The following is a 27,787-nucleotide window of genomic DNA, read 5'->3' on the forward strand; positions in this document are numbered from 1 at the left end:
GGAGGGAGAGGGCCTGAGACTAGGATGTAAAGTGAAAAAAAAAAAAAAAAAAAAAAAAAAAAAAAAAAAAGAAGAGGAGGAGGAGGAGGAGGAGAAGGAGGAGAAGAAGAAATAAAGGAGAAGGAAGGGCCTCCACCTGCTTGCCACAGGCCTAGCACACACATGGCGAGCACAGCACAGCATCCAAGCATTGGAGACGGGAAGCAGAGTTCTTTGCTGCCACCGTCAGCACTCAGGGTGAGGCTGGGCCACACGCCAGAGCTGACTGACCCGCCTGGTGTTTGCCCTCTGGCTTGAAGGGTTAGGGCAGGCAAGGGGCTGACTGCCCTCTCTGCAGACTGAACAGAGAGGGAGGGATCACACATCGAATGGCTGCAATTAGCTACCAGGAAGTGTCCATGGAGGTGAGAGACTTCTATAGATTCAGAGTCACTGGGTCAGCATGGATTTAGTGAGCACCTACTATAGTCTAAGGAGGTTTCTCAGAGGATCCTCTGAATCAAAAGGTCTAGGAGAGGTTTTGAGGAGGGATGGTTATTCCCAGGAGAAACTTAAACAGCTCTCACCTCCTTAGAGCTACGGGAATCGGGGTCTGACCCTAGAGGCAGCTGAATTACAGATGACCCCTTTCCCCACTGTAGTGTCTATAAAGACCTCCCTCTTCCTGGGCTTCCAACTCAAAGGAATTCTCACCTTCCCCTGGGGCCTCCCTGGTTGCTGGGGCCTGGTTCCTGTTGGGTGGGGGGGCTATCTCTGACAGCGCCCCCACCCGGTCGATTCCCACAGTGTGTACCTGCTGCTCCACCTGCAGGACCCGGAAAGGTGAGTAGCCAGCCTGCCTGCAGCCTGCTGGGTTCAGCTTGCTTCAGGGGTCGCTAACCAACTGCTGGACCTTGGGGCTGACCTTGGGGCTCCCTTTCAGCTGGATGGGTCAGATGAGGGACAAGACCCTTAGGGGAAGCAAAAATAATGTCTTACATTTCTGTGGCCAAACCTCTGGAGAAGCGGCAGTCAGGATACTGGCTGGGCTCAGTCACCTGAGGGTGTGACTAGACCTGGTAGATCTATCCCAAGATGGCTCCAGGGGCCACTGCCTGGAGTTCCTTACCATCTGGGTCTCTCTCAAGCTCTTGGGGAGTGCTGAAACATTGCCAGTGGCTTGGCTCAGAATGAATGGTTCAAGAGAGAGGCCAGGCAGGAAGCCATTATGACCTTTAATGACTTTGCCTTTGAAGTCAAGTTAGCTCTCAGTTTGTTTGATGGCCGTGAGTCACCATGGAACCTGTGTTCCATGAGAAGAGAATTATCCAGCCTCTTAGAAATAAATGTTAGAGATGTATGTGTGAATCTTTAAGCCAACATATAGCAGTGCACACCCAGTGCAATGGGTCCTGAGGACAGAGGGCCTTGCCATGATCCTCTGAAGGGAGGAAGCCCTGAGTTTTTAGGGGATTCTACCCCTACTAAGAGTGCTCTGGCTTGCCACTTACTAGCTGTGCAAATTTGTGTGAGTCACCTAACTGCTTTAAGCCTGTGTTTTCATCATAAAATAGAGATAAAGGTCCCTGCTTTCCTCCTTCCACTATAATGGAAATGGCTGTTAAAGGGGCTTTTGAGGGGCGACTATTATTTTATTATATTCTTTATTTGTGTATGAAGGGTGATATGTGATCATGCCATGGCCTCTGTGTGGAAGTCAGAGAACAACTTGGGAGAGTTGGTTCTTGCTTCCCACAACATGAGTTTTAGGGACCAAAAACTTGGCGGGAGGTGCCTTTACTAACTGAGCCATCTCTCTGGCCCACGGCTATTCTTTTTAAAGGCTGTGATAGCCAGATGAACCCAGGATTTTGGGTCTCCCACTTTCAGATAAAACCCCTTGATGTTGCTGCTGGTGTGTGTGAATGACGGCTGGTGGAGCTGTGGCTCTCTGGGGCCTGCTATATTGCTCTGACAAGATGTGCCTCCACTTTGCCTGAGGGAGGGCACTGGATTTTGAAAGCTGTAAGTCCAAGACAAGTGACAGACAGGAGCACTAAGCAGGGACACAGTGGGAGAGCAGCATTCAACCAGTCTTGGGCAGCCTATGTCCAACTGGGGCCTCCCAGACCATCTTGGAAGCTGGGGACTCCCATTGGTAGACACTGGTAGACTTCCTAGTTCCTGGGAAACAGCTCTTCATTGTCCCCAGATGGCCATGGTCACGTCTGTCCCCCATTCTACATGTTGAGTTGTAAGAACCATGAGCCAGGACAGCATTACCCAGGGACCAGATTGGTTAATGTCCCATTCTTTCTGATTCCTGCTTCTAAGGTACCTTCACCTATGAGGACACCAGTAGTAGTCCAAGTCTGTGTGCCAGACAATTAAATCAGCAGACGGTAGGAATCTACAGACTCTGCAGACCACCGCAGCAGGTGTCTAGGAATGGATGGCATTTGGAGGAGTGGAGCAGTAGCAGCAGATAGCTGGAAGCATCCAGCAGGGATGGCTCTGCTTGGAGTCTAGGCCTGGTAGCTTTGGCTCAAGCCTTGACTTTTGTATGCCCTACTCTCCTAAGGTCCTGCTGCCATCCACTACTCTGGAATCTTCTTCCTGCCCCCTAGAGCTCCTTGCAAGGACCCAATCCATGATTCCGCCACCATGGGGACATCTATGTCCTTAGGGACGACTCTCCACTTTCATGGCCTCCTTCTCCCTTGTGTAAGGTGGGAGGGATGGGTTAGTGTTGCTGTGGTCCCTCTAGCTCTCTGCCAGTGAAGGGCACTCTACTGGAAAGTGCTGGCAGGTGGGCTTGACTCACAGCTGGGGCCAGAAGCTGACTCTCAAGCTTCAGCGCTTTAAGAGGATTCCGGGGGGTGGGGGTGGGAGGGGGTCTTGGGTGATCCCCTGAAATTACGTCCTGTGGGATGGATGGCGTTCTGTTCAGAACATGGGAAGGTTCTAATCATCCTTAGAGACTGAACTTTCTAAAGGATTTGCAAATCCAGGTCTTAATTCAGATAGTGGAGAAAGGAAAATTGGGAATTTGGGGGCTGACAGTCACCTTACAGGGCAGCAACAGCCATAGCATTAGAGCTCAGAACCCAGCACACAGCAGTTGTTAGTCAGGGTCTGTTCTAATCTGTGCCTCCCAGACACTAGAAAGTTCTCTCCCTCCCTCTCTGCTTCATTCTGAGTCAGTCGGCTCCCTGCTGTTTCCTGCATAGTTCTGTCTCTTTGGAGAATCTTCCTGTCCACCACCTTTCCTCCCCTTTGTTCTCTCTTCCTCCCTGAGCTGCCTGTCATCAGTCAGAGAGGTGTATCGGGCCCTTTTAAAGTCAAGTCAGCCGGGCAAGTCAAGTCAGCCGGGCATAAATTTAAGTACATGCGGGTTTCATTCCAAAGCCCCTTCTCTAACAGGATGTTCTTTTCTTCCTCCTTGGTGACTGCTGGGATCCTGGATGTAAGTGTTCAGACAGGCATGTCCCGTCAGCACATCTGCTGCCTTGCATCACTAATGTGTGCCGTGTGGGATGTATGCTAACCTGGGTGTCGTGCTGCACTGTGGGTGGGTGGCTCAGCGCCTAGGGCTGGCAGATCTGTTCAGGTCTTTAAAGGACTGAGACTACCCATTCCCCCCCCCCCCCACACACATACATACAGGTGCCCGATTGTGGAAGACAACAGGGACCCCTGTCTTTAAGTAAAAACCATCGACCTTGACCCAACCATGACAGGCTTGGGGTGCCTTTGCTGAAGGGTTGGGAGGACCTCTTATGGGAGAGCATATATCCACACAAGTTCTCAGGGTCTTGGAGTCTTAGCCATTAGGCAGAGGACATATTAGATCACAAGTCTATGCAAATCTACAGGTAAACTCTGTAGTTTCCTGCCCAGTCACTTGTCCTTGATTCTCAGATTAGTACCACGCCTCAGTGTGGACAAATCCAGTATGACTTATTTCTTATTTACTCTGCTGTTTGTTCCAAAAAGTATATGTGTGTGTATGCATGTATGTATGTATGAATGTATGTATGCATATGTATATCTGTATGGGTGCATGCATGTATGCGTGTGTGTGTGTGTGTGTGTGTGTGTGTGTGTGTGTGTGTGTGAAACAGTGAGCCAAAGTAAGAAAGTGAAAGTGGGAAGTGAGAAGAAAGGAAGATAGGATCAGGAGAAAATTGTAAATGCATGCCGCCTGGTCATTCCTCACACCCTGAAGAGGGAAATACAGTTAACCAGCGTCCATGGTGCACTGGCACTCAGAGGCTTGGCTGTCCCAAGAATGAGGCAGATTATACAAACAAGGGACTAGGAACTTGGCTTAGTGGTAGAGCATCTGCCCGGCTTGTGCAATGGCCTGGATTTGATTTCCATCATTCAGAAAAGTAAAGATAAGACAGTAAATACCAGGGCTTGAGAGATGGTTAAGAGCACTGACTGCTCTTCCAAAGGTCCTGAGTTCAAATCCCAGCAACCACATGGTGGCTCACAACCATCCGTAATGAGATCTGTTGCCCTCTTTTGGTGCGTCTGGAGACAGCTACAGATTACTTGGATATGATAATAAATAAATCTTAAAAAAAAAAAAAGATAGTAAATACCATCAACACACTTGGCGGATACACAGGGCCATCCTAACAGTTGGACTGTTTTTAGGCAGGGTTCTGTGTCGCTCTTTCTGTCTCCCAGCCACCCACACTGGCCTCCTGTGCTCCTAGCCTCTGCCCAGATCAGCCCAGGCTTCTACTCCTGCCTAGATATCTGAAATGATCGCCAGTTCTAGGAGTCACAGAACTACTTCTTTTCAAACTACGCTTCTCGTTCAAGGTTGCAGTGGAGAGCCTGCACAAAGCCCTGTTAAGAGTGTCAGTGCCCAGATGGGCCCTGATTTTTGTTTCTTTCTTTGTTTTATTTTGCTTTTGTGTCTGAGACAGGGTCTCCACACTGGAGCCTCGAGACTAGCCTGGAACTCACTTTGTGGCCCAGGCTAACCCAAACACATTTTCTGCCTCCGTTTCCCAGCGTTAGGGGTACTGGCATGCATGCACACTTCTGAGGCGCTTATCATCATTGTGGTTAGTGTGTGGTCTCGATGCTCAGCCTCGGGATATTCTGGTGGGCAGACGGAGGAATTATATACCCAAGGATCCTGCTGCGTCTCTGGGTTACCACAACCACTGGTAGGGGAACACTCTTCATTTAAGGGGAACAGCACACACCTGTTCAGAGGTCTAAACTCAGTCAGGATGAACTCATCCTGAAGATGTAGGTTTTTGTGGGGTGGAGCTAGCCAGGATGCTTCTGCATTTTTACTTTGGCCTGGGAGCCTTGGGTCCTAACTAGGCCTGGACCTTATTCTTCTTTCCAGGCAGGAGGAATCTGTGTCCAGGGGGATGTCCTGGTTAGTGAGAGCCATGCTCCAGTGTGGAGCAGAGCTGAACTGTCTAAAATGACAACAGGCTTCCGTTGAGATCACTAGACTATCAGGACCAGCTGAATGCCCAGGCCTTCCTCAGACACTCAGAGGACAAGGGATGAGCAGCCACAACCCCACAACTCAGGTTGTTTTCTGCTGAGACAGTATGGCCCACAAGAGAACCAGGGCATATGGCAGGAGCTGCAGGGTATAGATTCTAGGCATTATCTGGGGCTCAGGCAACTTTGGAAGACCAGAGTGTTCAAGAAAGGTGGCATTGCTGTTCTCAAGTTCAACAAGCTGATTTAGGCAGGGAAGGACAAGAAAGCAACTATACTTGGAGTAAACAGTCTGAGAGAGGCACAAAGTGAAGGAAGAAAGAAAGAAAGAAAGAAAGGAAGGAAGGAAGGAAGGAAGGAAGGAAGGAAGAAAGAAAGAAAGAAAGAAAGAAAGAAAGAAAGAAAGAAAGANAAGAAAGAAAGAAAGAAAGAAAGAAAGAAAGAAAGAAAGAAAGAAAGAAAGAAAGAAAGAAAGAAAGAAAGAAAGAAAGAAAGAAAACAAGGCAAATTTATGATGTCAGGCTGACAAGGCTCACACAGCCTGAGCAGATGGCTCTCCACCCACGGCTCAGCCCTGTAAGGCCCGCTGACAGCAGCTATGGGCTCATGCTGCCCCCTGCTGGCTGCCATGGAGCACAGCAGTGGAAACTGGAAACGCTCTTAGTTGCAGCCTTTAGTTAACTCCACACTGACTACTGTTACACCGCAACCAGCCCGTTCTGCGGCTGAATAGGATTTTAGAAGCAGTAGCAGGGTATCCCAACAAGAGCTCAGGAGTCTGTATGTAGACCTCAGAGCGGTGGAACCGGATGAGTTGTGGACCCTCTAGCTCTACCTTCTGTAATTCTGGATGAAGACAACATACCAAGAATAGAACTATGTTCTGGATGAAGATAACAGACCAAGAATAGAACCATGTGTCCGTGGATTCGAGATAAACTGGGTATGGCAGAAAGTAATTTGCATACTGCCTAAGCTAGGACATTCTGGCTCAGTGACATGGCTGCATTCAATGGGCCAACTTCATTCTGGAGCTTTACCTATAGCTCATTCAAGTTTCACTGAAGTAAGAATCTTGCTGTCGCATGGGGGTGGGGTGGGGGATACATTCAGATTTTGCATCTATATGAGGGTCCTCTGCTATCTAGCACCAGGTATTTTGAGATGAAAAATCTGCACAGCTCAGCTTAAGGTAACCCATTAGGTCTCTAGGCCTACATTTTACATCCTGTGTCTTCCAGGATGCCTGGTGCTGCATAGACAAGGGTACTGCACTGTCAACATCGCCTGTGTGTACGAGTTAGAAAGCATCACCCCTCGGAGGCACAGCTCTTGTCTTCAGAGAAGGCTATTTCTGTTGTCCACTCTTCCATTGTCCAGTCACAGATCTAAGAACAGGGCATGGCAAGTCTCAAGAGTTAAGGAAGTGTCTTCTATCCTCCTGGGAGCTGTTCAGTGGCTTCTGAGTCTGCAGTTGATTCTGTACACTCTGCTAAGGCTTCCACTTATACCTTCACTTTCCTGAGTCCCCCCTAAAGACAGTACGGCTTCTTCAGATAGGGGGCCCTGGCTGTCCTAACAGGTTTGTTGTGCTGTGTACCTAATCACCCTTCCTGTCATCCTTGCTCCCTTCCACATTGACCCCTTCTCGCTGTCCTTTGTCTCCTTTGTTAGATGGACATTAAGTGGTTGAGGGAGATGTGAATGAGGGTGGTGTGAAGTCATGGGAGCCCCACCAGGTCCGAAACCCACTGGCGTTTTCTGACGAGGAGGAGGAGGACCTGTTGGAGTTCATGTACAAGTATAAGGCACCGAGGAGGACCGAGTTGCCCCTGGAGGTACATAGTGTCTGGGGGTGTGGGCTAGAACATGTGTTTGCACTAGAGATCTGGGGGTCCTGAGGATGGCATTACTTGTGATACCCAACACTCTCTGAGTGCTTAGGGGAAAGAATGGCTTCCCTCCAAACAGGTAGGACAAACCACCAGTTACCTGCCAAGATCTGTGTGTGCGTGTGTGCGTGCATGTGTGTGTGCAGCTACCCCATGGAGTCCAGGACAGTGAGTGCCTCACTAGGTGAGTTATTTCTCCAGCTCCAGTTCTTTAGTTATCAGAAAACAATATACTTAGCACCATGGCCAACTATGGATATAGACAGGGCTTTGGCAGCAGAAGGACCATGCCTGTGACTCGTGGGCTGTGTTCTGTGACAAAGGTGGAGAGTTACTAGTCACAGGCTCAGGGAAAAGCCACTCAATTCCTTTCTGGTTCTTTATCTACTGAACTTGCTGGCCTGCGGGTCCATTGTGAAAAAGTCATGATTCCTGTCACACACAAAATTAGAGGCCCTGGTGAGAATCAGACGGGATGCTCAGAAACAGTCCCCTTCATAAGCCTAGGCTCCGAGCATCCCTGTTCTCTCTGAGATGGATGCTACAACCACCTCAGATGGAGGAGTTCCTCACATTCCTGGACAAGATGGATCATTTCATATTCTCTCATATATTCTCGCCCCCCCTCAACCCTTCTCCAGTGTTGGGATCAAACCAGGGCCACCCATATATGCTGGACAGACATTCTACCACTGGGCTATGTCTCCAACCAGTCAGTGTGGATTAGTTCTGGGTACTGGGTGAGTCCTATCTGGCCTCAGGATCTGGGAAACCTCATGATGGAGAGAATTCACTCTCAATCTCTAAATATCCCAGAGCCCAAGAGATTCTTGTTTTGTTTGTTTGTTGTTATTGTTTTTGAGACAGGGTTTCATTCTATAGCCCAATCTGCCCTCCACCTTTCTCTGTAGTAGAGGCTGGCCACGAACACCTGATGCTCCTGCCTCTACCTCCCGAATACTGGGATCACAGGTGTGCATCACGACACCTAGCTGTGGTTTTAAAGCTTTGCACACAGCTCCCCTGTTTACTGTAATGGCCAAGAGGCGGGTGCCTAAAAGGGGGGATTTTATTGCTGCAGTCTCAGGCAACATCTGTAGTGAGCAATGAGCATTCCCTACCAGTGAGGCAATGGCCTGGGGCATCTGTGGGAGCACGGAGCTAGTCATCGGGAGATGGTGGGGAAGGGGAGATGGGCGTCAGGAAGTTCAATCTGATGGGCAGTGCAGGGAGATATCCCATAGCCTGGACTTGGGTACAAAGTCCTGTGCTGTGGGGTGTATGCAAAGCACTATGAGGAAAAGGAGCTGGAGGTATGTGTCTTGTGGGTAGAGTACTTGTTTAGCAATGTATGAGCCCTGGGGTCAACACTCCAGTATGGGAGGGAAACAGAAACACTCAGCCCTGTGAGGAGCACATCTGTAATGTCTACACTACACTTGGAAGGCTGAAGTAGGAGGATCACCCCAAGTTTGAGGCCAGCCTGGGATACAAAATGATCTCATGGCCACCCTGAGTTACTTAGAATAACCTTGTCTCAAATGAATGAACAACACCAACCAAACCACTATGAGAGAAAAAGTGGCTGTGTGTGGTCAGGCAGAGGCCAGAGCCAAGGGGTCTCCTAGACTTTGAAGCTGGTGCTCAAGGGGACTAGAGATATACGAGAATAGGGCTTCCAGTCAGAGGGGACAGTGGTGTGAAAGGTCAGTGCAAAGTTCTCTGTCCTCACAGGAAAGCTTGGGGCTGTGAACAGCGGCATGGGGCCAGCTGTGTGAACCCCATTCGGTGACATGCTGGGAGGAAGTCTTTTTCTTTCATTTCTATCGTGATGCCTCCTGTGGTTTGTGCCTCCTCTGAGAGAAAAGGTCTCTGCAGTCATCTTCAGGGAGATGAGGTAGTGGTGGCCTTCTAGGTGTGGCTTGCTGGAGAGTAAAAGAGAACGGAGACTGGACGTTTGTGTGAAGGCACACACCAGAAAACAGTTCCCATAGGAAATATAAAAATCAGCCAAGGGCTGGAGCAGTCCACTGAAGCAAGGATGCCATGCCATTCTGTATGCCCTTCCTTCCCTTCAGCCTCAGGAGGGAGCAGTGGCCTTCCCAGGGGGCCTCAGCCTCACCTCACATGGTGCAAGGGTGTGACGCTAGAATCTGATTCCTGTTGTGGGGAACCCAGCTCTACCCAACGACAGAGGGAGCTGGCTCAAGTACCCCCTACCTGATGCTGTTCCCCAAGATTCCACCCTCAAGTCCCCTCTCTCTGCTTTCTCTCTCAGGCACCGCCTAGAACCCTGCGATCCCGCTTCAGGAAGAAAAGTACCTCATCCTCGGCCACTGAAACCACGTGAGATGAGCCAACAGCCCCGGATCCACACATGTCTGTCTCCTCTGCCTTAAAGAGCTAGTCACTAGTACCATGGAAGTCCGCAGGCTGGGTGTGCTTCGAGTGTGCAGCCCGCAGACATGGCCTTTACTCGCTCCCCTCTTCTGCCTTTAAGACTCTTCTGTTCTTTCCTTTTTGTTCCTGCTGGGGAGAGGCTAAAGGGAAAAGGTGGTGGCGGAGGGTGACCTTTACATCTTCTGGGGTTAGTGGTTTTCCCCAATTGGATTGTCATTGTGGCCGCAGTGTTTTTAGATCTATAAGCACTCTTTCCATGATGCTGCTGAGATGTACATTTGTAATTTGTTTGTTGCATAGTTTTTAGTCCTGTAAATGCAAACGACGTGATCTTTTTTAAAAACCCTTTTGTTGTTCTTGGTATTAATACATTGGACTATGGTGTACATATTTACAGCTTTTGGCTTAATGTAATGAACTCGCAAGGGCTGCCAGAAGTTCTGGTGAGAGAGCTGCAAAAACAAAAATGTAGACAAATATTTTAATTCTAGGCAACGTCTCCAACTTCCTTACAAAGGCAGTGCCGGTAATGCATCCCTTCTCCTGCAGGAAGGCGGTGGTGTGCTTCTGGTGGCTGAGTGGTTGGTAGGGCAGAGCGGAGGCAGGAGTGCAGTGTTTTCCAGCAACAGGAAGAAAGTTGGTGGGCATCAGGGAAGAGGAAGGAAGAGTACGGCTTCTTCAGTTCTGGGTCCCTGGCTGTCCTAACAGATTTGTTGTGCTGTACCTAATCTCACCCTTCCTGCCCTTTGGGGTCAAGAACAGACAGAAGCTTCCGAGCCTTCTGGGGAGTACTGGCCCTGCTTCAGGCAGGCCGGCTCACCCTTACTTAGCAAGATCAGCTGCTGGCAGAATTTTGAGTATCTCAGAAGGGCTTGGCAAGAGTGTTTCTCCTTCAGGGACCAGCGCTGTGGCCGATTTCTCCAGGAGAAGGAGCCTACATCTGAGCACCTTGTTTTAGAGTACACGAGGCAAAAAGTCTAGCCGGGCGTGGTGGTGCACGCCTTTAATCCCAGCACTGGGGGGGCAGAGGCAGGTGGATTTCTGAGTTCGAGGCCAGCTTGGTCTACAAAGTGAGTGCCAGGACAGCCAGGGCTACACAGAGAAACCCTGTCTCGAAAAACCAAAAAAAAAAAAAAAAGAGTCTAGAACTAGGTTTTGTTACAGATGTGCTCAAAACACATGAGACACTCAAATCTCAAATGGTCACCAGAAGGCAGGGTCTAGGGAGGACTGAGGCTAAGCCACAGGCAGCTATGGCTCTTGCTCCTTTCTGGCTTGTGTGGAAGGTGAATGGGAAGGACTGACACTCATACTCACTCCATGTCTTTGTATATGTTTTATACAAGCCAGGACTGCAGTGAGAATTTTGACAAGTCTCTGACTTAGATAACATTTCGTTCTGAGGGAGCTGCCCTCTCCTCTGATAGCTGAGCCAAATTGTAGGGGCTAGTCTGTGTGTGCGTAGTTGGTGTTTTCGTTCCATGGAATGCATGCAGCGGTCACAACCCAGTTACTCCTATTTGGATTATATTTGTTCACAGCTATGCCCTGAAGGCTAGAGAAATAGTGTTGTATACCACATAGAACTGTCAACTGACTGCAAACAGGCCCAATTACAAACTGCTCTGGTACCGAGCTATGCAAACATGTACTGGGAGACTGCTCCATTAGCTGGGCCTTGGCCATTTCACAAAGGGTTTCAGTTGGGAGTTCATTGCTGCCAGATACACCTAATGGAATTTTCCAAAGGTGATTTTGTATTTTAGAACTAACCCAAGAGCTGATGACTGAGGGTAAATAGTCTGCCTGTGCCCCATATCCATCTGAACCCATTAAGCAAAGCATCTGCCATCTTCAAGCTCACCCAACAGCTCCAGACAAGTGACACCCTTCAAACATACCAACATGTCAGCTGGGTGTAGCCAGGATGAAGAGAAACGGTACAGGAAAGCCTGAGAGAAGCAGCTTTGCAGCTTCCCCTCCCCCAAAATAATAAATGGCTTTAGGGACAGAGTTTAAGTCCTAGTGTATTTTCATCATTTTACAACAGGAAGTCATAACACATCAAGGCTCTTGAGTTTGTACTCAGCCATGCCAAAACCCAGTTTGAAGCACTCCTCAGACAAGCTGTATTACTTCTCGCTCAAGATTTAAACTATAAAGGTATCTAAATCGTTGTCTTATTGTAAATGTAACTCTTTTTCCTTCAAGTGTTGACTAAGTTGTTTCCTCCCTTAAAGACACTCACTGTACAGCCAAACACAGCTGTCTTATTTCTTGAGAACTGTGTTTACTTTTCTGACAAGCTGTGTATTTGTATGTAGACTGACATATGATGTGAATGACCTTGTATGTAGAAGTGTGGTGCTCTGTCTACGCAGGATAAATGAATGTTTCTAGTTCGCTGACTTAAGACACAGGCTGTTTACAAATTGCTAGCTCGAAGGTCTACTTGTCGCGGCTTTGAGTTACTCTTCATTTCTGCAGAGGTGAGGTGCAGTCAGTCTCCTGCTCATCAGCTGGAGATTTAGTCATAATGCCTCCTGAGTTTGTGAATAGCTTGCTCACTTTGCTGGCCTTTGATATGTATGTCCTCTGTGGTAAACTGTCCATGTGTTTGTATTAAGTGCTTATCAATCACAACCATCACGTAGCCTCCCGGTTCTTCACCTTGCACAGTATTTGAAGTATTAGACGTGGTGGAAGATGTGCTTCATCCTCTGACAGTGGACGCTGAAGAGCTGATGTTCCAGATTGTGACTGTGCGCATTTCCTCTAGTTTATTTCTGAAGTCTCTCTAGAATGAGTACAACTAATAGTATACTGGACTGTGTATCTACAGGATGTAAATTGCAGTATTCCAAAGGCTGAAGCTCTGCTGTTTTGTTATAATGCCTGATAAACATCTTGAATAAAGTCTTAACATTTTTCTTTTAAAAAAATAGTGTAATGTTGGGCTTATGAGAAAAGAAGAAATACTTTTTAAAAAAGATTTATTGCCAGGCAGTGGTGGCACATGTCTTTAATCCCAGCACTTGGGAGGCAGAGGCAGGCAGATCTCTGAGTTCAAGGTCAGCTCACAGAGTGAGCTCTAGGACAGCCAGGGCTACACAGAGAAACCCTGTCTGGAAAAACCAAAAAAAAAAAAAAAAAAGATTTATTATTTTGGTAGTTTTTAAACAATTATTGACCTAGATCAATAAGTCATTCCTCAATGGTCCTAAGGAGGACTACCAGGAGATGAAAAGATATATGAGATAGGAAAGCAGTGTCTTATTCCAGACAAGTTTGTCAAGAAGTACAGCATCTTTTTTTTTATTTTGTTTTATTTTGTTTTGTTTTGAAGACAGGGTTTCTCTGTAGAGTTCTGGCTATCCTGGAACTTGCTTTGTAGACTAGGCTGGCCTCGAACTCAGAGATCCCTCTGCCTCTGCTTCCTGACTGCTGGAATTAAAGGTGTGCACAACCCTACCCAATGAAGTACAACATCTTATATATAGTTTAGGGAGGGGGAAGAGTCAGCAGAAAGCCCATACAGTGACATCAAGTCATCGGGAAGCTGATCACGCAATGTTGCACAAGGGGACGCAGGATATCTCAAGTGCATCATAGACAGCACACATCAGTTTTGAGACTGATAATTTGTCTTTTTAAGGGAAAAAGCCAAGTTCCCAGGAACCAAGTCCTTAACTCCTTCGAGGCCTTGACCCTAGCTCTGGACCAGACCATGCCAAGTCTGCCCTTGGCAAGGACAGAGAACCAGGTTCCTTTTGTCTTTTCATCAGGGCCTCTGAGAAAGCCTTGGATTGGCCTGGCTCTCAGTAAATTATGTGGGTGTGTGCGCCTGTATGCATGAGTGTAGGTATCACTCATGCTTACAGAAGAGGGCATCAGATTCACTGAAGCTGGAATTACGGGTGGTTATAAACCACCAGATGTGGGTTCCTCTTAGCACTCTTAACCATAGAACCATCTCAGCAATCCCAAAATACTTTTTTAAAATGTGGGTAGGACTGGTAAGATAGCTTAAGACAAAGTACTTGCTAACAAGCCTGATGACTTAAGTTTAAACCCTTGGACTCCCATGGCCAAAGGAAAGAAGACATTCTTGCAAATTGTCTTCTGATCTCCATGTGCACACTGTGGCACACATCTCCCCCAACCCCCGACTCCCAAATTAAATAAATAAAATGTAATATATATAATGTAGAAGGAGTCTCGGGATATAGCTCAGTTGGCTGAGCGCTTCACTAATATGCATACTGCTCTGGGTTCAACCCCTAGTACCTTATAACCCAGATATGGTGGAACACAATCTGCAATCCTAGCACTCAGGAGGATTAGAACCTCAAGGGAACTTCAGCTATACAGAGATCAAGGCAGGCCTGGAACATATGAGGCCCCATCTCAAAAATACAAAACCAAAGTAAAAATTCTAAGTATAAATGAGTTAAAGGTTTCAAACGTGGGAGGTAACAAGGATTAGAAACCAAGTGCTTATATTCTCTGGCCTGGAAACTTGGCCCATGTCTACTACATAGGATGGCCCGGAAGAAAAACATCACTGATACATGTCTCACAGACTCAGCTGACGAGACAAATATAACCTTCAAAGTCTCACTATTTTACTGTTTTAGAGGTCAGTGGAAACTGGGAACCTGTGAAGATATGAGCAGTTCACTGGTGGGCAGTTTTATTTGTATGGGCAGAACTGGGTAGCAGTTTCCTTCTTGAGTTTTTCTTCACTTGCAGATGGGGGATTGCCTATGCAGGTTAGAACAGGCTTGTGTATGTGCAGAGCTACTGTGGATGGTAAAAATGCCCATAGCACTTCTGCATCCCTTGCCTTGAAACTATGAGCACCAGGCACTAGGGCCATAGTTATCACAGTGTCATAGAGAATGCACAAGGCACTGGGTTCTGTCTCCAGCACTGCATAAACAGGATGTGATATAACATGACTTTCATCCATCCATCCATCCCAGAATCCAGAGGTGAGGTAGGGACAAGAGGACCAGAAATTCAAGGTCATCCTCAGTTACACATCAATTTGAGGCCAGCTGGGGCTAACTGAGACTCTATCTCAAAAACCAACCAACAAACAAGTAAGGCAGCAGGCTCACTCCAGCCTCACTGGGAGGTCACAAAGACCTTCAAGCATCGGTTGGTTAATCTCAGGTCTGTTCTCTTGTTTTTACAGTACACAAACTAGAAAACAAAGCAGCAGATTCAGAGGGCAGAAAACAGGAAGAAGAGATGGGAAGAAAGACTAGAGATCCATTCATTCATTCCTCATTTACTAAGCCAGGGTCATGCACCAACAGAGCTGACAGGTAGAGAGCAAAGTCACACAACTCAGAATTGAACGGGTAGAAGTATTTACTACAGTGTCAGACCACAGTCATTTGCTGAGTAAGATATGAGTAGCCTGTGTTGTTAGAAAATCAAAGGAAGTACACAAGATTCCAGAGAGTTAGACAGCTGATCAGGGATGCATTAGCTATATTTTAGAGTAATTTATTTAAGCTTCTGTAAGCTTTAGTGCCTTCAATTTATATCAGGGATAAATGATAGCGCGTGTATAAGACTGTATAAGGTTGGCATGAGGTGTAGCAGAGCTTTGCAGATTTGCTTAAATATGACAAGTGTTCAATAAATTACATGTAAATAAACAATTATGCGTACACTTGAACATCATTTAGGCAGGTCCTAAAGCAAACTGCTTTGTTGTCAAACTAAAACTCGGCTTTGATGAAAGGCTCCCCTACCCACATACAAAAGCTGTATGTATGAAGAAGCTCCCTTTCCATCCGCGGTGTGCCTGCAGCCCTTCTACTTCAGCCTGCGGCCGCTGTCCTCTGCCTAGCCTGTCCTTGGCTACAGGGGAAGCCAAGGCACTGAGGCCATATAACAGAGATCTGAACCATGCACGTCGACTCTGTGCAGTGTCTCCCCGCTTAGCTTCTGCGGCACCAGCTCTTCCCAGTGCCACAGATGTGCGGGAAGCAGGAGCTGTGCAGGCGAGGAACCGCGAAAGCCTCACAGCACTCAGCTTCTGCCGCCTCAGGACGAGCACAGCACGAACCACCGGGGCAGAGCCATTGGTGCATGAGGTGCTCAAGTCACACGCCTGGTCTCTATCACCTGCCCCCCCCCCCCACACACATATACACATACACACACACACACATACACACATATGGGGTTTTACGACATTCTACATCCCTCTCCATTTAATGAACACAAGAACTGGCTTCAAATGAATAAATTAAAAAAAAAGAACTAAGCTGGGCAGTGGTGGCGCACGCCTTTAATCCCAGCACTCGGGAGGCAGAGGCAGGCGGATTTCTGAGTTTGAGCCCAGCCTGGTCTACAGAGTGAGTTCCAGGACAGCCAGGGCTACACAGAGAAACCCTGTCTCGAAAAACCAAAAAAAAAAAAAAAAAAAAGAACTGGCTTCAATGAATGGTCCTCAAAGTCCTGTGGCCTACCTGCCATCAAAACACCAACTGACTGCCCTATTCTACTAAATGGGGGACTTCATGTTATCATCAATGGGTTTCAAACAGTCATTCATCCTTAATAGAATTTTCAGTGAGGCAGGCTGCTTTGTTTGGAAATGCTTCCAGATGATTCTGATGGGAGAGCTGAGAGTCAGCCACTCTCTCGGCCTGCAGCATCACTTCTGACTCTCTATGTAAACCACGTGTAACTTTTGCATCATTCTCCATCTGAGTACTAACGGGCCCGACCTGACCCTACTTAGTTTCTGAGATCAGACAAAGTCATGTGCATTCAGGGTGGAATGGCAGACTCTTTTCTAAAATGAATGATATGTTGCCCTCGGAGCACAGTTGGTGACACATCAGTCTCATTAAATGACAGGCAACTTTCTCCCTTACTTTCCACCCTGCGTTTTAGAGAATTCTGGAAAAAAAGCTGATCTTTACAAATGAAAATAAGAAATCTTAAGTAGATAAACTTAAAAAATTCAGTGCCTTTGAAAAATTGGGCAGAGGCCTGGAGAGACAGTTCAGCATTTAAGAACTGGCTGTTCTTGTTGAGGACCCAGGTTCAATTCCCAGCACCAACATGGTGGCTCACAACCATCTGTAATTCCAATGCCAGTAGACCCAACAACTTTCCTCTGGCCTTCAAGGGCACATACACACATGCAGACAAAAGACTCATATGTAAAAAATAAAAAGTAAAGTAGAAAAGAAAAACTGGGTAAAAGTTTATTATATAGCTATGTATTCCAAGAAGGGTATTTGGGAAGATGATTTACTTTTATGAAAACTATCCTGTTACAATAAAATGAGTAATAACTGTCATAAATACAAAGAACCCAGGACACAAGATGAAAGTGCCCTGCTACCCTATGTACCTCTAAGCAAAACAGCTCACACTTATCTTTTTACTCCACATGAACCTGCTGATACAACTAAGAGAGCCTGGGTGGAGTCCTAGCCACAAACAGATAAGCTCTACATTGCATGATGGCATTGATTCGGACTTACGAGGAAAAGGCAGGATGGCCCACTGAGAGTCCCCTGGCAATTAAGAGAGAAGAGATGACAAGAGTTGAGGGTTGTAATGTTAAAGGGAACCCAAAGGTTCAGACTGAAGGGAGTCTGAGAGATAGAAACTTTACATAAACAAAAGCCAAGACTAAAGAGAGTGATGGTGGGTAGACACACACACACACACCACACACTCTCACAGTAGAACCAAGGCATAAAGTCCCACCATCTCCTGCCTTCCCCAAAGCTGGGGCAGAGAGTTACAGGTAGGAGACTGTGAGGAGGTTGAGTTCCTAGGTACTTATTTTTTAAACACAGCATGCATGTGCCATATTGGGAATAGGCATGTAGGATGTCTGTTTAGCATGTGCAAAGACCTGCAAACCATCTCAATTCCATACAAAGGCCCACTGTTGAGCGTCTTTTCGTGTTTTTCCTCACCCAAGATTCCAGGAATAAGGAAAGCCATTACCAGTTTTTTTAAATAATGCACAATAAATTTAACTTTTAGTTCTATGACCAACTCTGGGAATGTTTAATGCACAATGGTGGTAATTTAAACTTGCCGATCAGCTGGTACAGTTTACAGTTTAACGCATACTCACTTTGCAAGGGCATCATGTACACAAAGACCCACATTCCATAGTTGGGAACTATGATAGCTCTGAACTATACACGCAGGTTTGTTCGATCGTGGTACATCTGGTAAGGATCGCCAGCGTACCAGTTGCGCCTCTTCCAGAAAGATGTCGTCATTTTATCCAGGAGTTTACTCTGGGTCTTGCTGCAGAACACAAATTCCCTTAAGCGCTTCTTTCTTGCAGTTGACTTTTTCCATAATTTTTTCTTATAGCCAGCCTATGAGATAATGTTCCAAAGACATTTTAAAATTTGCAAAGGCAACAGCAGATACTCCATAATTTATGGTATATAGACCCAAAGAGCAAAGCCAGACCTACAGGGATTGGGTTGTTTCTCTTTGCAATAAGTAACAGGTTAAAAAGCATGTATAGAAGAGGATTAATAATTTAACACTTTGGAAAGATTATTTAAATTAAAATCACAAGCTAGACATAGGATACATACGTGTAATTCAAGCACTCAGGAGACTGAGGCAAGAGAATTGAAAGTTGAGAGCCAGGCTCTGCAGATGAAAGCACGCACCACTCTTCAGAGGACCCGAATTCAATTCCAGCACCAATACAGGTGGCTTACAACTACCCATAATTCTAGCTCCCCAGGACCCAATGCCTCTCGCCTCCGTGGGCACCTCACTCGCAGGCACAGGCCCACACATACAAATAACTGCAAATAAAATAAATCTCAGGCAGACTAATCTCTGTTTATTCAGGGTCATCCTGGTCTACATAGGAAGTTCCAGGCTAGTCTGGACATAGTAAGACTTGTCTCAAAACAAATCTTTCTTTTAAAAGTTAGAAATAAATGAATGAATAAGCTAGCTGAGGGCCAGCTCAGACTGCAGAGCAAGAGCCTATCTGGAAAAAAACGAAACCAAAAATGGGCTGTGGAGATGGCCCAGTGGGCAAAGTACTTGTAATACAACCAGGAGGACCTGAGTTTGCAACTCAGAACCTATGTAAAAGCTGGACATGGTCGTGGACTTCTGTAACTCCACCACTAATGAGGAGAAAGGCAAATGGATCCCAGAGCTTACTGGTCAGGCTGACTAGAAAAATTGGTGAGCCCCAGATTCAGTGAGAAAACCTTCTCTCAGAAATTTAAGGGCCTGAGAGATGGCTCAGGGCACATAACGCTCTTCCAGAGGACCAGCACCCATGTTGGACAGCTCACAATTGGCTGCACCTCTACCTGCTGGAGGACCTGATGCCTCTGATGTTAGCAGCAGCTCTAACTGCTGGGACTGAGCATAGATAATGAGGCTCTTGTTAAGGAGCCAAGTCAACAGCTTTCAAGCCAACATTCTTCACTGACATTTCTCAATGCCGGCTCTGAGCTCAGTTCTAATACATACACACTTCTCTACAAATTTCTCTAAGATAGGGGAAACCCTCTCAGCCCTTCCCACAGTGACTGCACCTGCCACCTTGAACAGTGCTTTACTCTATTCACACTCACACCCTTTGCTGTGCACAAGGACACAGCAGGACACAGAAGAGCTACTGTAAGATGAGTGCACACCATGGCTAGGCTCACGCAGCACAAAGACTCACCTTTCTCCTTAGCCAAAGGCCAGAATGAAGTCGGAGGAAACGATGCACGACCGATTTTACCGTCTTTCTCTTGCCTTTCCGTGTGCTGCAGTATGTTAGAGCTCTGACTGGTGGCTTCAGGACACTGGGAACCAATGTAGCCACTCTAAAATACAGTTTTAAAAAAGTAGTGAACAGACTGATCGAAGGGCAAGGAACTGACTTTCATCACACCACATAATGTCAAGAAGATTGGCAACCTTTCTACTTCAAGCCTTCTAAAACCTGGCCCCCACAGGGAGAGGTAGAACCTGTGTTTAGCACATACAAGACTTTAGGGTCAATTCCCTAACACCCAAAATAAAGCCCACCCACTTGACCGTTAAGAGAGAATGTGTCCACTGTATTTTAATCACACAGCTTCTTATCTATCTGCCTACCTTGAGGACTTCAGCTTATCTTTGTGTACTTTCTGCAAGTACAGTGGTGGGTACCTAAGAGTGCTTAACGGATTACCTGCTGACTGACTGACTCCCACATAGCCGAACCACATAAGCTGAACATCCCATGTGATCTCTGCTTTGCCTGACATTTTCTGGAAACTGTATAAACAACAACAGAAATGAGGCCAGGGTGGAGGCAGACATCATTAGTAATACACTAGACTAGTTCACTTAGACCTTAGGTTCCTCCCACAGTGCTGTAAGACGTTTTAGAAAGCAAGGCAAGGTGGTGCACTCCTGTAATCAATCCTAGCACTCAGGAGATTAAGGCGAGAGGATGATTTCGAGTTAAGGCTACACAGCAAGATGGAAAGGAGGTGCTCTGCGTAGTTCTGTTGCGGGCATCTAGAATGGCAATCATATCTCCTCCTCAGTCAGGGAAGGTGTATACCATAAGCCAAAAGTAGGGAAAAACTATCTACCTCTAAAATACCTTGAACACATTTTATAGATTTCAGTGCTAGAGATAAAAGAAAGGGATTCACAGATCTGGGGCCAAGACTCTACCACGGAGCTTCATGCCCAGGCACAAATAGTTTAGAAAATTTTGTATAACTATTGTTTAAATGTGTTATTGTAATGTACTTTACCTATTAAGGACTGTTGTGGTATGCCCATATGCCAGGTGTCCGACAGATGTGACAAGTCTTGGAGCAGAGGAAACAACTGATGTCTGAATATGTCTAAAATGAATGGTGCACAGTGAAGAATTAAGACAGGCATTCCTGGCGCAGTTCCGATAGGTTGAAGATGCCAAGACATTCAAGGGACGGAATATTCCTGCAAAGACAGAGAGAAGTACATGTCCTGAATATACTCTAACACATGTACCCATATATTCAATGCATGGAGACAAAAGTAGACCTAACAGAAGGTTCCTGACACCAGATTCACAGAGGAAGCTTTTTGCCAGCTTCATCGACCTATAACTTACGTATGATGAAATTAACAATTATTATACACCCAATGGTTTTTAGAAAAATTAGAATTCTAAAGCCATCCTATAATCCAGATTGATGAGAGTGCGCTATGCCCAGAAGTGAGGAACAAGATATGTGTAAGATTAACTGCCCTCCACCAATTTTATACCATGGGGAGATAGCCCCTCCAGATCCAATGCAATGACAGGTCAGAGACAGGAAAGCTGGAAAGACAGAGTGGAGAGGAGATTGATGAAGAAAACAGAGTAGGCGCTTCCGTGCCTGATAGTTTTATCCTGATAGTGAACTAACTGCTAGACACGTGATGCGCACCTGTGAGGGGGAGAATCGGGATTTCAAGAGCATCCTCTAGTACAGAGCCAGTTTGAGGTCAGCCTAAGCTACATGAAATACTGCCTCAGAAAAACAAAATCAAAATACAAACAAAATCAACAAAGGGCTGAAAAGCTGGATCAGTGGTTAGATAAATACTGCTTTGGCAGAGGACCTGCGTTTGGTTGCCAGGTCCACATCGGGTGGTTCACAACTACCTGTAGTCCTAACTCCAAGGAATCTGCCTACTCTGGCTCCCCAGCATCTGAACCCATGTGTCTCTGAGTGTGAACACACACACACACACACACACACACACACACACACACACACTTTAAAATAATAAAACTAAATCTTTTTTTAAAGGGCTAGGAGATGGCTTAGTGGGTAAACTGCTTGCTATCTAAGCATAAGAACTTGAGTTAGGACCCCCAGTACTCAAGTAAAGGAGGGCCATGGTGCCACTGCAGTACCAGGGTTAAAAAGGGGTAGAGACAGGTGCTTCCTAGAGAGATCCAACACAAAACAATAAGCTGAAGAGCCATAGAAGACACTCAATGCCAACCTCAAGCTTCCATGTGCACGTGTGCTGGCATGCACACTCCCTCATACATGTGCACACACAAAAGAAAGTGAAAGCAAAACAAGAGCATAAACAGATCCTCCAAAGAGGAGAGCCCATTGTGGGTAGGACAAACAACATCAGCACACCCCTTGGTGCTGAAACAAATACAGCTGTGGGAATGGCAGGTTCAGGCTGGCCAGAGGCTGTGCCTGGCTTCCCAACCATGGCAGAAATGCCTGGCAACAGGCAGGGAATGAAGCTGGGCAGCCAGAGGTGGAGCTGAGAAGGCAGAGACATGTGAACTGAAGGCTGTCCTCCTTATCAGTCCTTTTCCCTAAGACCACATGCAAATCAGAATCAACCACAGTGTACTTCTCTCTAGTACATTCTATCCACCTCTAGTGTGAGACTGAAGAACATACTGAGTTCCAGGAGATGGAAAGTCCTATGACTGGAATTTGCTGATGGTTTTGTTACTAAACTAGATGCACAAAAATGAGTATTTCCGAGCTAGGGAAATGACTCGGTGTTAAAAAGTGCTTCCTATGCCTGAGTCTGCAGCCCTGAATTCATGTAAAAAGCTGAGCATAGTCCAACGCTGGGTAGGTAGAGACAGTACTATGCCTGAGTCTGCAGCCCTGAGTTCATGTAAAAAGCTGAGCATATTCCAACGCTGGGTAGGTAGAGACAGGCAGATTCTTGGGGTTTGTTGCCCAGTCAGCCTAGCCTAATGGGTGAGTGCCACATCCCAGAGAGAAACCTGCCACACCAACCCCAGTAGAATCTGTATGACAAGTTCCACAGACTGAGGCGAAACTTCAAAAGGAGGAGGCCTCCTGGAACCGGGTGTGGAACTCTTGCCCAGAACAACATATTGAGCCGTACGTAGTCCTCATGTCAATTTATCTGTTTTGTTTTCTCCTATTCCTTTTCTTATTTACAACATGTTCCTGGTAGCCTAGGCCACGATCTTAAGTAAGAATAATGGGTAAGAAACCATCCCTTGAGATGGGGTCACTAACATGACCTTATCTCTGGGGAAACCAATGTTTTACTTTATAAATCATTTACAAATTATATAATAGTATTATGATAGATAAAAACTTTCCCATCAGCTGGGCAGTAGTGGCACCTCACTGGGTGGATGACTGCCCCACTGAATATATCCTTTCAGAGTTGTAATGCTTGGACAGCGTACTTACATCAATAAAATAAAAAAAAATCTTAAAAAAAAAAAAAAGAAAAGAAGATACAGCAGTCAGAAATCAAAAAGGTTCACACATACACACCGGAGTAAATGAAAACCAGACATTACACTAGACATATTATATATAGATTAATGTAAAGTTCAAAACTAGACAAAATATGCTATTGAGAGATGAAGGTATAGTTGCTCAAGTGGCTATGAGAATAATGATCGGGGCAATGCATGGGGTGGAAAGGGGCTTGTCTTGAACTGGTGTTAGTTACTCGTATGTCCCCTAATATAAACTTTTTATTATACACATTTCATAACTCACAAAAGTTCCATTTTTAAGCTCTAATACCTGGAAATTTTATCTGGTTACTTTTTCCCTCTTGGTCCTCTGCCTTTTCTTCCACAAATGTTATCTCTACAGTGTAAGTTGTGTGCAAGTAGCTTACTGATCACCCCTATCATACTTGAGTACTTTTAATTTCCTATCTGGTTCTGCCTTCACTCCTAAATCCCGCCCCACCACCATCAGAGGGGTGTACTTCAAAACGAATTAGGCCAGTCTCCTGGTAATTACACACGGTTCTCAAGGATACCAGATACTCGATGCTTTACACACTTGTTTAACCCACAGGTAGGAGGAAGCCCCATTTTACTGCTAGAGAACTAAAAAACTCAGAGAAATTATATGACTCTCAAGGTCAAAGTTGAGAGAGGTGGTTGAGCGTCTAAATCAGATTTTTTTTTTTTTAAAGCAGACTTTTGGGTGTCACACTCGCCTCCTCTACCTCAGTCTCCGGTGTGCTTCCTAGGGCAGGGTGGATCCAGTTAACGCGGGTCACGGGCACTACACTGTGCAAGGTATAGCGTAGCAAACCTCCGACCTCAAGTCATCTTGTTTTTCTTTCCTCGTTAACATCCAAACTAAACTCCCACTCCCTCCTGCGCCGATTCTCTTCTCAGTGAAGCCGTCAATAGAACACTGACCTGAGGCAGCTCTAACGGCGCCCGTGAAGATGGAAGCCGCCATCTTGCAGTCTACCTACGGTGGCCGCAGTGGACTAAAAGCTACAAAGCAAATGGATAAGAAACGTGGAGAAGGCGGAACTAAGGGGAACAGGCGTGGCTAAGGTTGAGTTCTGTCCTAAACCACGGTCTTCTTATTTATTTTGCGTTTATGTTTGGGTTCGCGTGACCCTGCGTGCTTATGGGGGTTAGAGAAAAACTTGCAGGAGTTGGTACTGTCTAACCTTTTGTTTGATTGCTTTTGTTTTGTTTGAGACAGGTTTTTGGTTTTGTTGTTTTGGTTTTTTTTAGGATTACGTATGTAGCCCTGGTTGACCTGGAACTAGCTCTATAGACCCAAGCTGGCCTCGAACTCACAGAGACCCACTGCTGGGATTAAAAGTGAGAGCTACACCCCTCCCCTAAACCCCAGCTCAACTTCTGCATTTTTGAGACAAGGTCTCCCAAGATCCCAGATCCCGAAGGTGACTTGGGACTCCTGTACTCCGAGTGATTTTTTTTTTTTTTTTTTTTTTTTTGTTTTTTTGAGACAGGGTTTCTCTGCGTAGCCCTGGCTGTCCTGGAACTCACTTTGTAGACCAGGCTGGCCTCCAACTCAGAAATCCACCTGCCTCTGCCTCCCAAGTGCTGGCATTAAAGGTGTGCGCCACCACGCCTGGCCACATAGAATATTAACGACAGTCAATTTTTAACACATTGTTAAACTCAGAACGCTTGAAAGAGTCTTCCAAACCGTCCCCAAAACTGCGGCCGAAATCAACTTTGTAAAATAAAAGTGGCAGAAAGGAGCGGTGTGACGTAAGTAAAAACCTGAACTTAGAATTTGGGTTTCTAGCCGTTCTCTACTATTTATAGACACCGGAAACACATTCTGCCCCAGGATGCCTCCAGCACATTCGCTTATTCTCCAGCAACCCTTTGGGGGAAAAAAAACCAAAAACCAAAAAATCTGTAGGGCATACGTGTGCCTCAGCTCCATAAAGAAGTCAGCGGACAACTAATGGGAATCAATTCTATTGCCACCAGAGAGGTGGCAAATTTCAGGTTGTCAGGACTGGGAGCAGGCGTCCCTAACGGAGCCACCTCCCAAGAGTCTAATTCTAATTTAATTCACCAGCTTTAATTCTAAGAGTCACAGTCGAACTTTACACAGCACTCTCCGGCCAGTTCACCTAGTAACTCCGGTCATCAGCAGACAAACGAGCGCCCGAGCGCGACCCGGAAGGAGAACCTGCCCTTCCGCCTCCTAGTGGCCAATCACCGCCTTTCTCCCCTTTTCGCAGCCCGGGTGAGTCCCACCCTAAGGGAGCCGCTTCGGCTGGTGCAGGGGAGGAGGCGGCGCGTGCGCAGTGGTGCCGGTGGCCCTTCCGGTGCGCCGGACGCAGCCAGGCTGTACAGACGCGGGCACGCACACGAGCACGCACGCCCTCCTCTCTTGCGGCCGCGGTCATTCCCGCGTCCACCAGCAGCGCCGTCGCTTCGGCAGAAATGCTGCGGGCCTGTCAGTTATCCGGCGTGACCGTCGCGGCCCAGGTGAGCGTGGGGTCTCTCCTAGGGGGCGCGTGGTCACGCTGACTGCGGACTGCCAACGGACAACGTGAGAGGCATCCATGATGCGCACCCCGCCGGCAGAGGCGCCCCTAGAGCGGGGAACCGAGGCAGCCCTCTAGGGCGACCGCTGTACTGGAATGACTCGAGGGTTATTGCTGAAGAAGCGGGCTGGGGTGTGGAGCGCGGGGAGGCGGGCGTGCCGCTGAGGCGTGGCTTCAGGGACCTGGTATCCAATCAGTACCTCCTTACCTCAGTCTCGGACCAATCCTAGCTCTGGCGTCTGGGCCGCCGGTTAGGCACGTGATAGGTTTCCAATCCGGAAGGTCGGCGCGGGAGAACTACAGTTCCCAGCAGGGATTGCATCTCAGGGCTTGTTGCATCTTTAATAAGCAGGTTCCTGGGCTGGTGGAGAGCCTAGGGGTCAAAGTTGCAGTTAATCTGGGGATGGGTTCCTTTTGTTTCCTTAGCCGAGAGCACCTTTGAGCTATTCTTATAGTAAAAGGTGAAAGATTTTTCATTTCTCGAGCTTAAACTTCTGGTGCTGAAGAACGACAGAAGTCATGACCTTGTGCTCATTTCTGAGATTAGCTTGGGGATCAGTGTCTCTAAGCACTGGAACCATGTCTGACATTCAGGTATCTTAGGCGCCCTGTTTTGTTTGTTTAATTTTTCATAACTGTCAGTATAACTTTCTACAGTTGAAAATAAAAACCCCATTTCCATTACTCAGAAGTTTTAGAAAACTAACACTTGATGAAAGGTTATGAGAAACACGCTGCAACTTGAGCTTACAGTAATTGGATAAAGTTCCTAGAAAGGGTCGTCCTGAGATGATTGAAGTTAAGCAGTTTTGTTCCTTATTTTTGCTTTATTTTTTTGTCCTTCAGCCTCTTGCACAGGGAAGTGAGCCCCGTATTAGTTTTCTATTGGTATTTATCCAACAGCACACATTAAGCAGCCTGTAACTACACCCTCATCGATTATCTTCCAGTTTTTGTAGTAGTCTGGACATTAGTGTTGTGGAGTCTCGGCTTAGAGTCATGCAAGGCTTTGTTGAGAAGTATTAGCTGTGCTTTGATTCTCATTTGTAGATAGTACTTTTTACTTCCTCCAAACTCGTAATTAGCTAAATCCAGCCCCTTCAGATGTCGCACTAAATTCCTTGTTCTCTCCTGTGTCTTGCAGGTGGCTGCTCTCAGCTTTTAGAACCTGCTAACAATTTCTCGCCACAAGGCACTTACAGGCCATTCGTAACACCGAACACGAAACATAACACATTTAGTATTACCATGTGCTTTCTTTCTGTCTTTACTTCAACATCTCTTCTCTCATTGATTTATTTACTAGACTAGCCCTACCTGAGTAACTTCCCTAATTCAGATTTCTCTTTGGGGAGCTCAGTTAGAGACTAAAACATGAATGGTATTCTAGCTCTCAACAAACATTTTAAAGTTCCCTGAAATCACTGTCAACAAATTCATAGGTTTATTGTCATTACCTCTTCATTCATTCTATAGCATTTGATATTGCTGCTTATTTGTGTGTGTGTGTGTGTGTGTGTGTGTGTGTGAGAGAGAGAGAGAGAGAGAGAGAGAGAGAGAAAGAAAGAAAGAGAATGAGAATGAATGTGTACATGTACACACCTATGGAGGCCAGAAGAGAGAGAGAGAGAAAGAAAGAGAATGAGAATGAATGTGTACATGTACACACCTATGGAGGCCAGAAGAGGATACTGTATCCCTCAGTGCTAAGGTTAGTCAGTGGTTGTAGATTCCCTGATACTGATACTGAACACAGGTCATCTGGAAGAACATTAAATATAAGTGAGCTTTTCCACTTATGGCCTTGTAAATGCCTAGGTCTTAAGCAGGTCTTGTCCCCTGACAGGTTAGTATCTTATATATCTCATTTATACTATGTCTGCGACCTGACTGGTTATCTCTCCTCAGTTTCATACCCAGTCCAGGTTGTGAATCTTCTGTGATTATTATCCTGAGTGTTCTCCTTCTCTCTATTTCTTTCTCTCTTCTCCTACTTCCCTTTATCCCCTTCTGTCTCTCCCTCTGTCTTAGTCAGGGTTTCTATTCCTGCACAAACATCATGACCAAGAAGCAAGTTAGGGAGGAAAGGGTTTATTCGGCTTACACTTCCATACTGCTGTTCATCACCAACGGAAGTCAGGACTGGAACTCAAACAGGTCAGAAAGCAGGAGCTGATGCAGAAGCCATGGAGGGATTTTCTTTA

At 46.4% G+C, this 27,787-nt stretch overlaps 3 protein-coding genes across 14 annotated transcripts in view; 2 read left to right on the plus strand and 1 right to left on the minus strand.

Annotated features, from left to right (window-relative positions):
• The window catches only part of Reep1 (receptor accessory protein 1), a 103,239-nt gene extending 92,466 nt beyond the window's left edge, over positions 1-10,773 (plus strand). For 2 of the 3 annotated variants that reach the window (XM_029479011.1, XM_029479012.1), the window contains 3 exons: positions 787-822; positions 7,150-7,301; positions 9,634-10,773. In XM_029479011.1, coding sequence (XP_029334871.1) covers positions 787-822; positions 7,150-7,301; positions 9,634-9,705 — 260 coding nt within the window. In that variant the 3' untranslated portion in view covers positions 9,706-10,773. The remainder of the gene's footprint in view (positions 1-786; positions 823-7,149; positions 7,302-9,633) is intronic. The other variant, XM_029479013.1, reaches the window with a different exon arrangement.
• Positions 10,774-16,979: 6,206 nt separating this feature from the next.
• Mrpl35 (mitochondrial ribosomal protein L35) lies at positions 16,980-24,033 on the minus strand. Its single transcript, XM_021164278.2, has 4 exons — positions 23,953-24,033; positions 20,543-20,732; positions 19,471-19,615; positions 16,980-18,136 (listed from the first exon to the last, which is right to left on the minus strand). The coding sequence occupies exons 1-4, from the start codon at positions 23,993-23,995 to the stop codon at positions 17,948-17,950; spliced, it is 567 nt and encodes a 188-aa protein (XP_021019937.1). The 5' UTR covers positions 23,996-24,033; the 3' UTR covers positions 16,980-17,947.
• A 1,300-nt stretch (positions 24,034-25,333) lies between these two features.
• The window catches only part of Immt (inner membrane mitochondrial protein), a 44,772-nt gene continuing 42,318 nt past the window's right edge, over positions 25,334-27,787 (plus strand). For all 10 annotated transcript variants that reach the window (XM_021164269.2, XM_021164274.2, XM_021164271.2 and 7 more), the window contains exon 1: positions 25,334-25,524. In XM_021164269.2, the coding sequence (XP_021019928.1) occupies positions 25,480-25,524 (45 nt within the window). In that variant the 5' untranslated portion in view covers positions 25,334-25,479. The remainder of the gene's footprint in view (positions 25,525-27,787) is intronic.

The sequence above is a fragment of the Mus caroli genome, chromosome 6, assembly GCF_900094665.2.
Source record: "Mus caroli chromosome 6, CAROLI_EIJ_v1.1, whole genome shotgun sequence".
In the NCBI taxonomy this organism is placed as follows: Eukaryota; Metazoa; Chordata; class Mammalia; order Rodentia; family Muridae; genus Mus; species Mus caroli.

What these genes read in the sequence shown, in the direction of transcription:
- Mrpl35 (XM_021164278.2), bottom strand. Translation starts at nt 23,995, where the DNA reads ATGGCGGCTTCCATCTTCACGGGCGCCGTTAGAGCTGCCTCAG. An exon ending in CGCCGTTAGAGCTGCCTCAG is followed by an intron (nt 20,733 to 23,952) that starts GTCAGTGTTCTA and finishes CTGTCTTTGCAG; the next exon opens with GAATATTCCGTCCCTTGAAT. An exon ending in ACCACAACAGTCCTTAATAG is followed by an intron (nt 19,616 to 20,542) that starts GTAAAGTACATT and finishes ACTGTATTTTAG; the next exon opens with AGTGGCTACATTGGTTCCCA.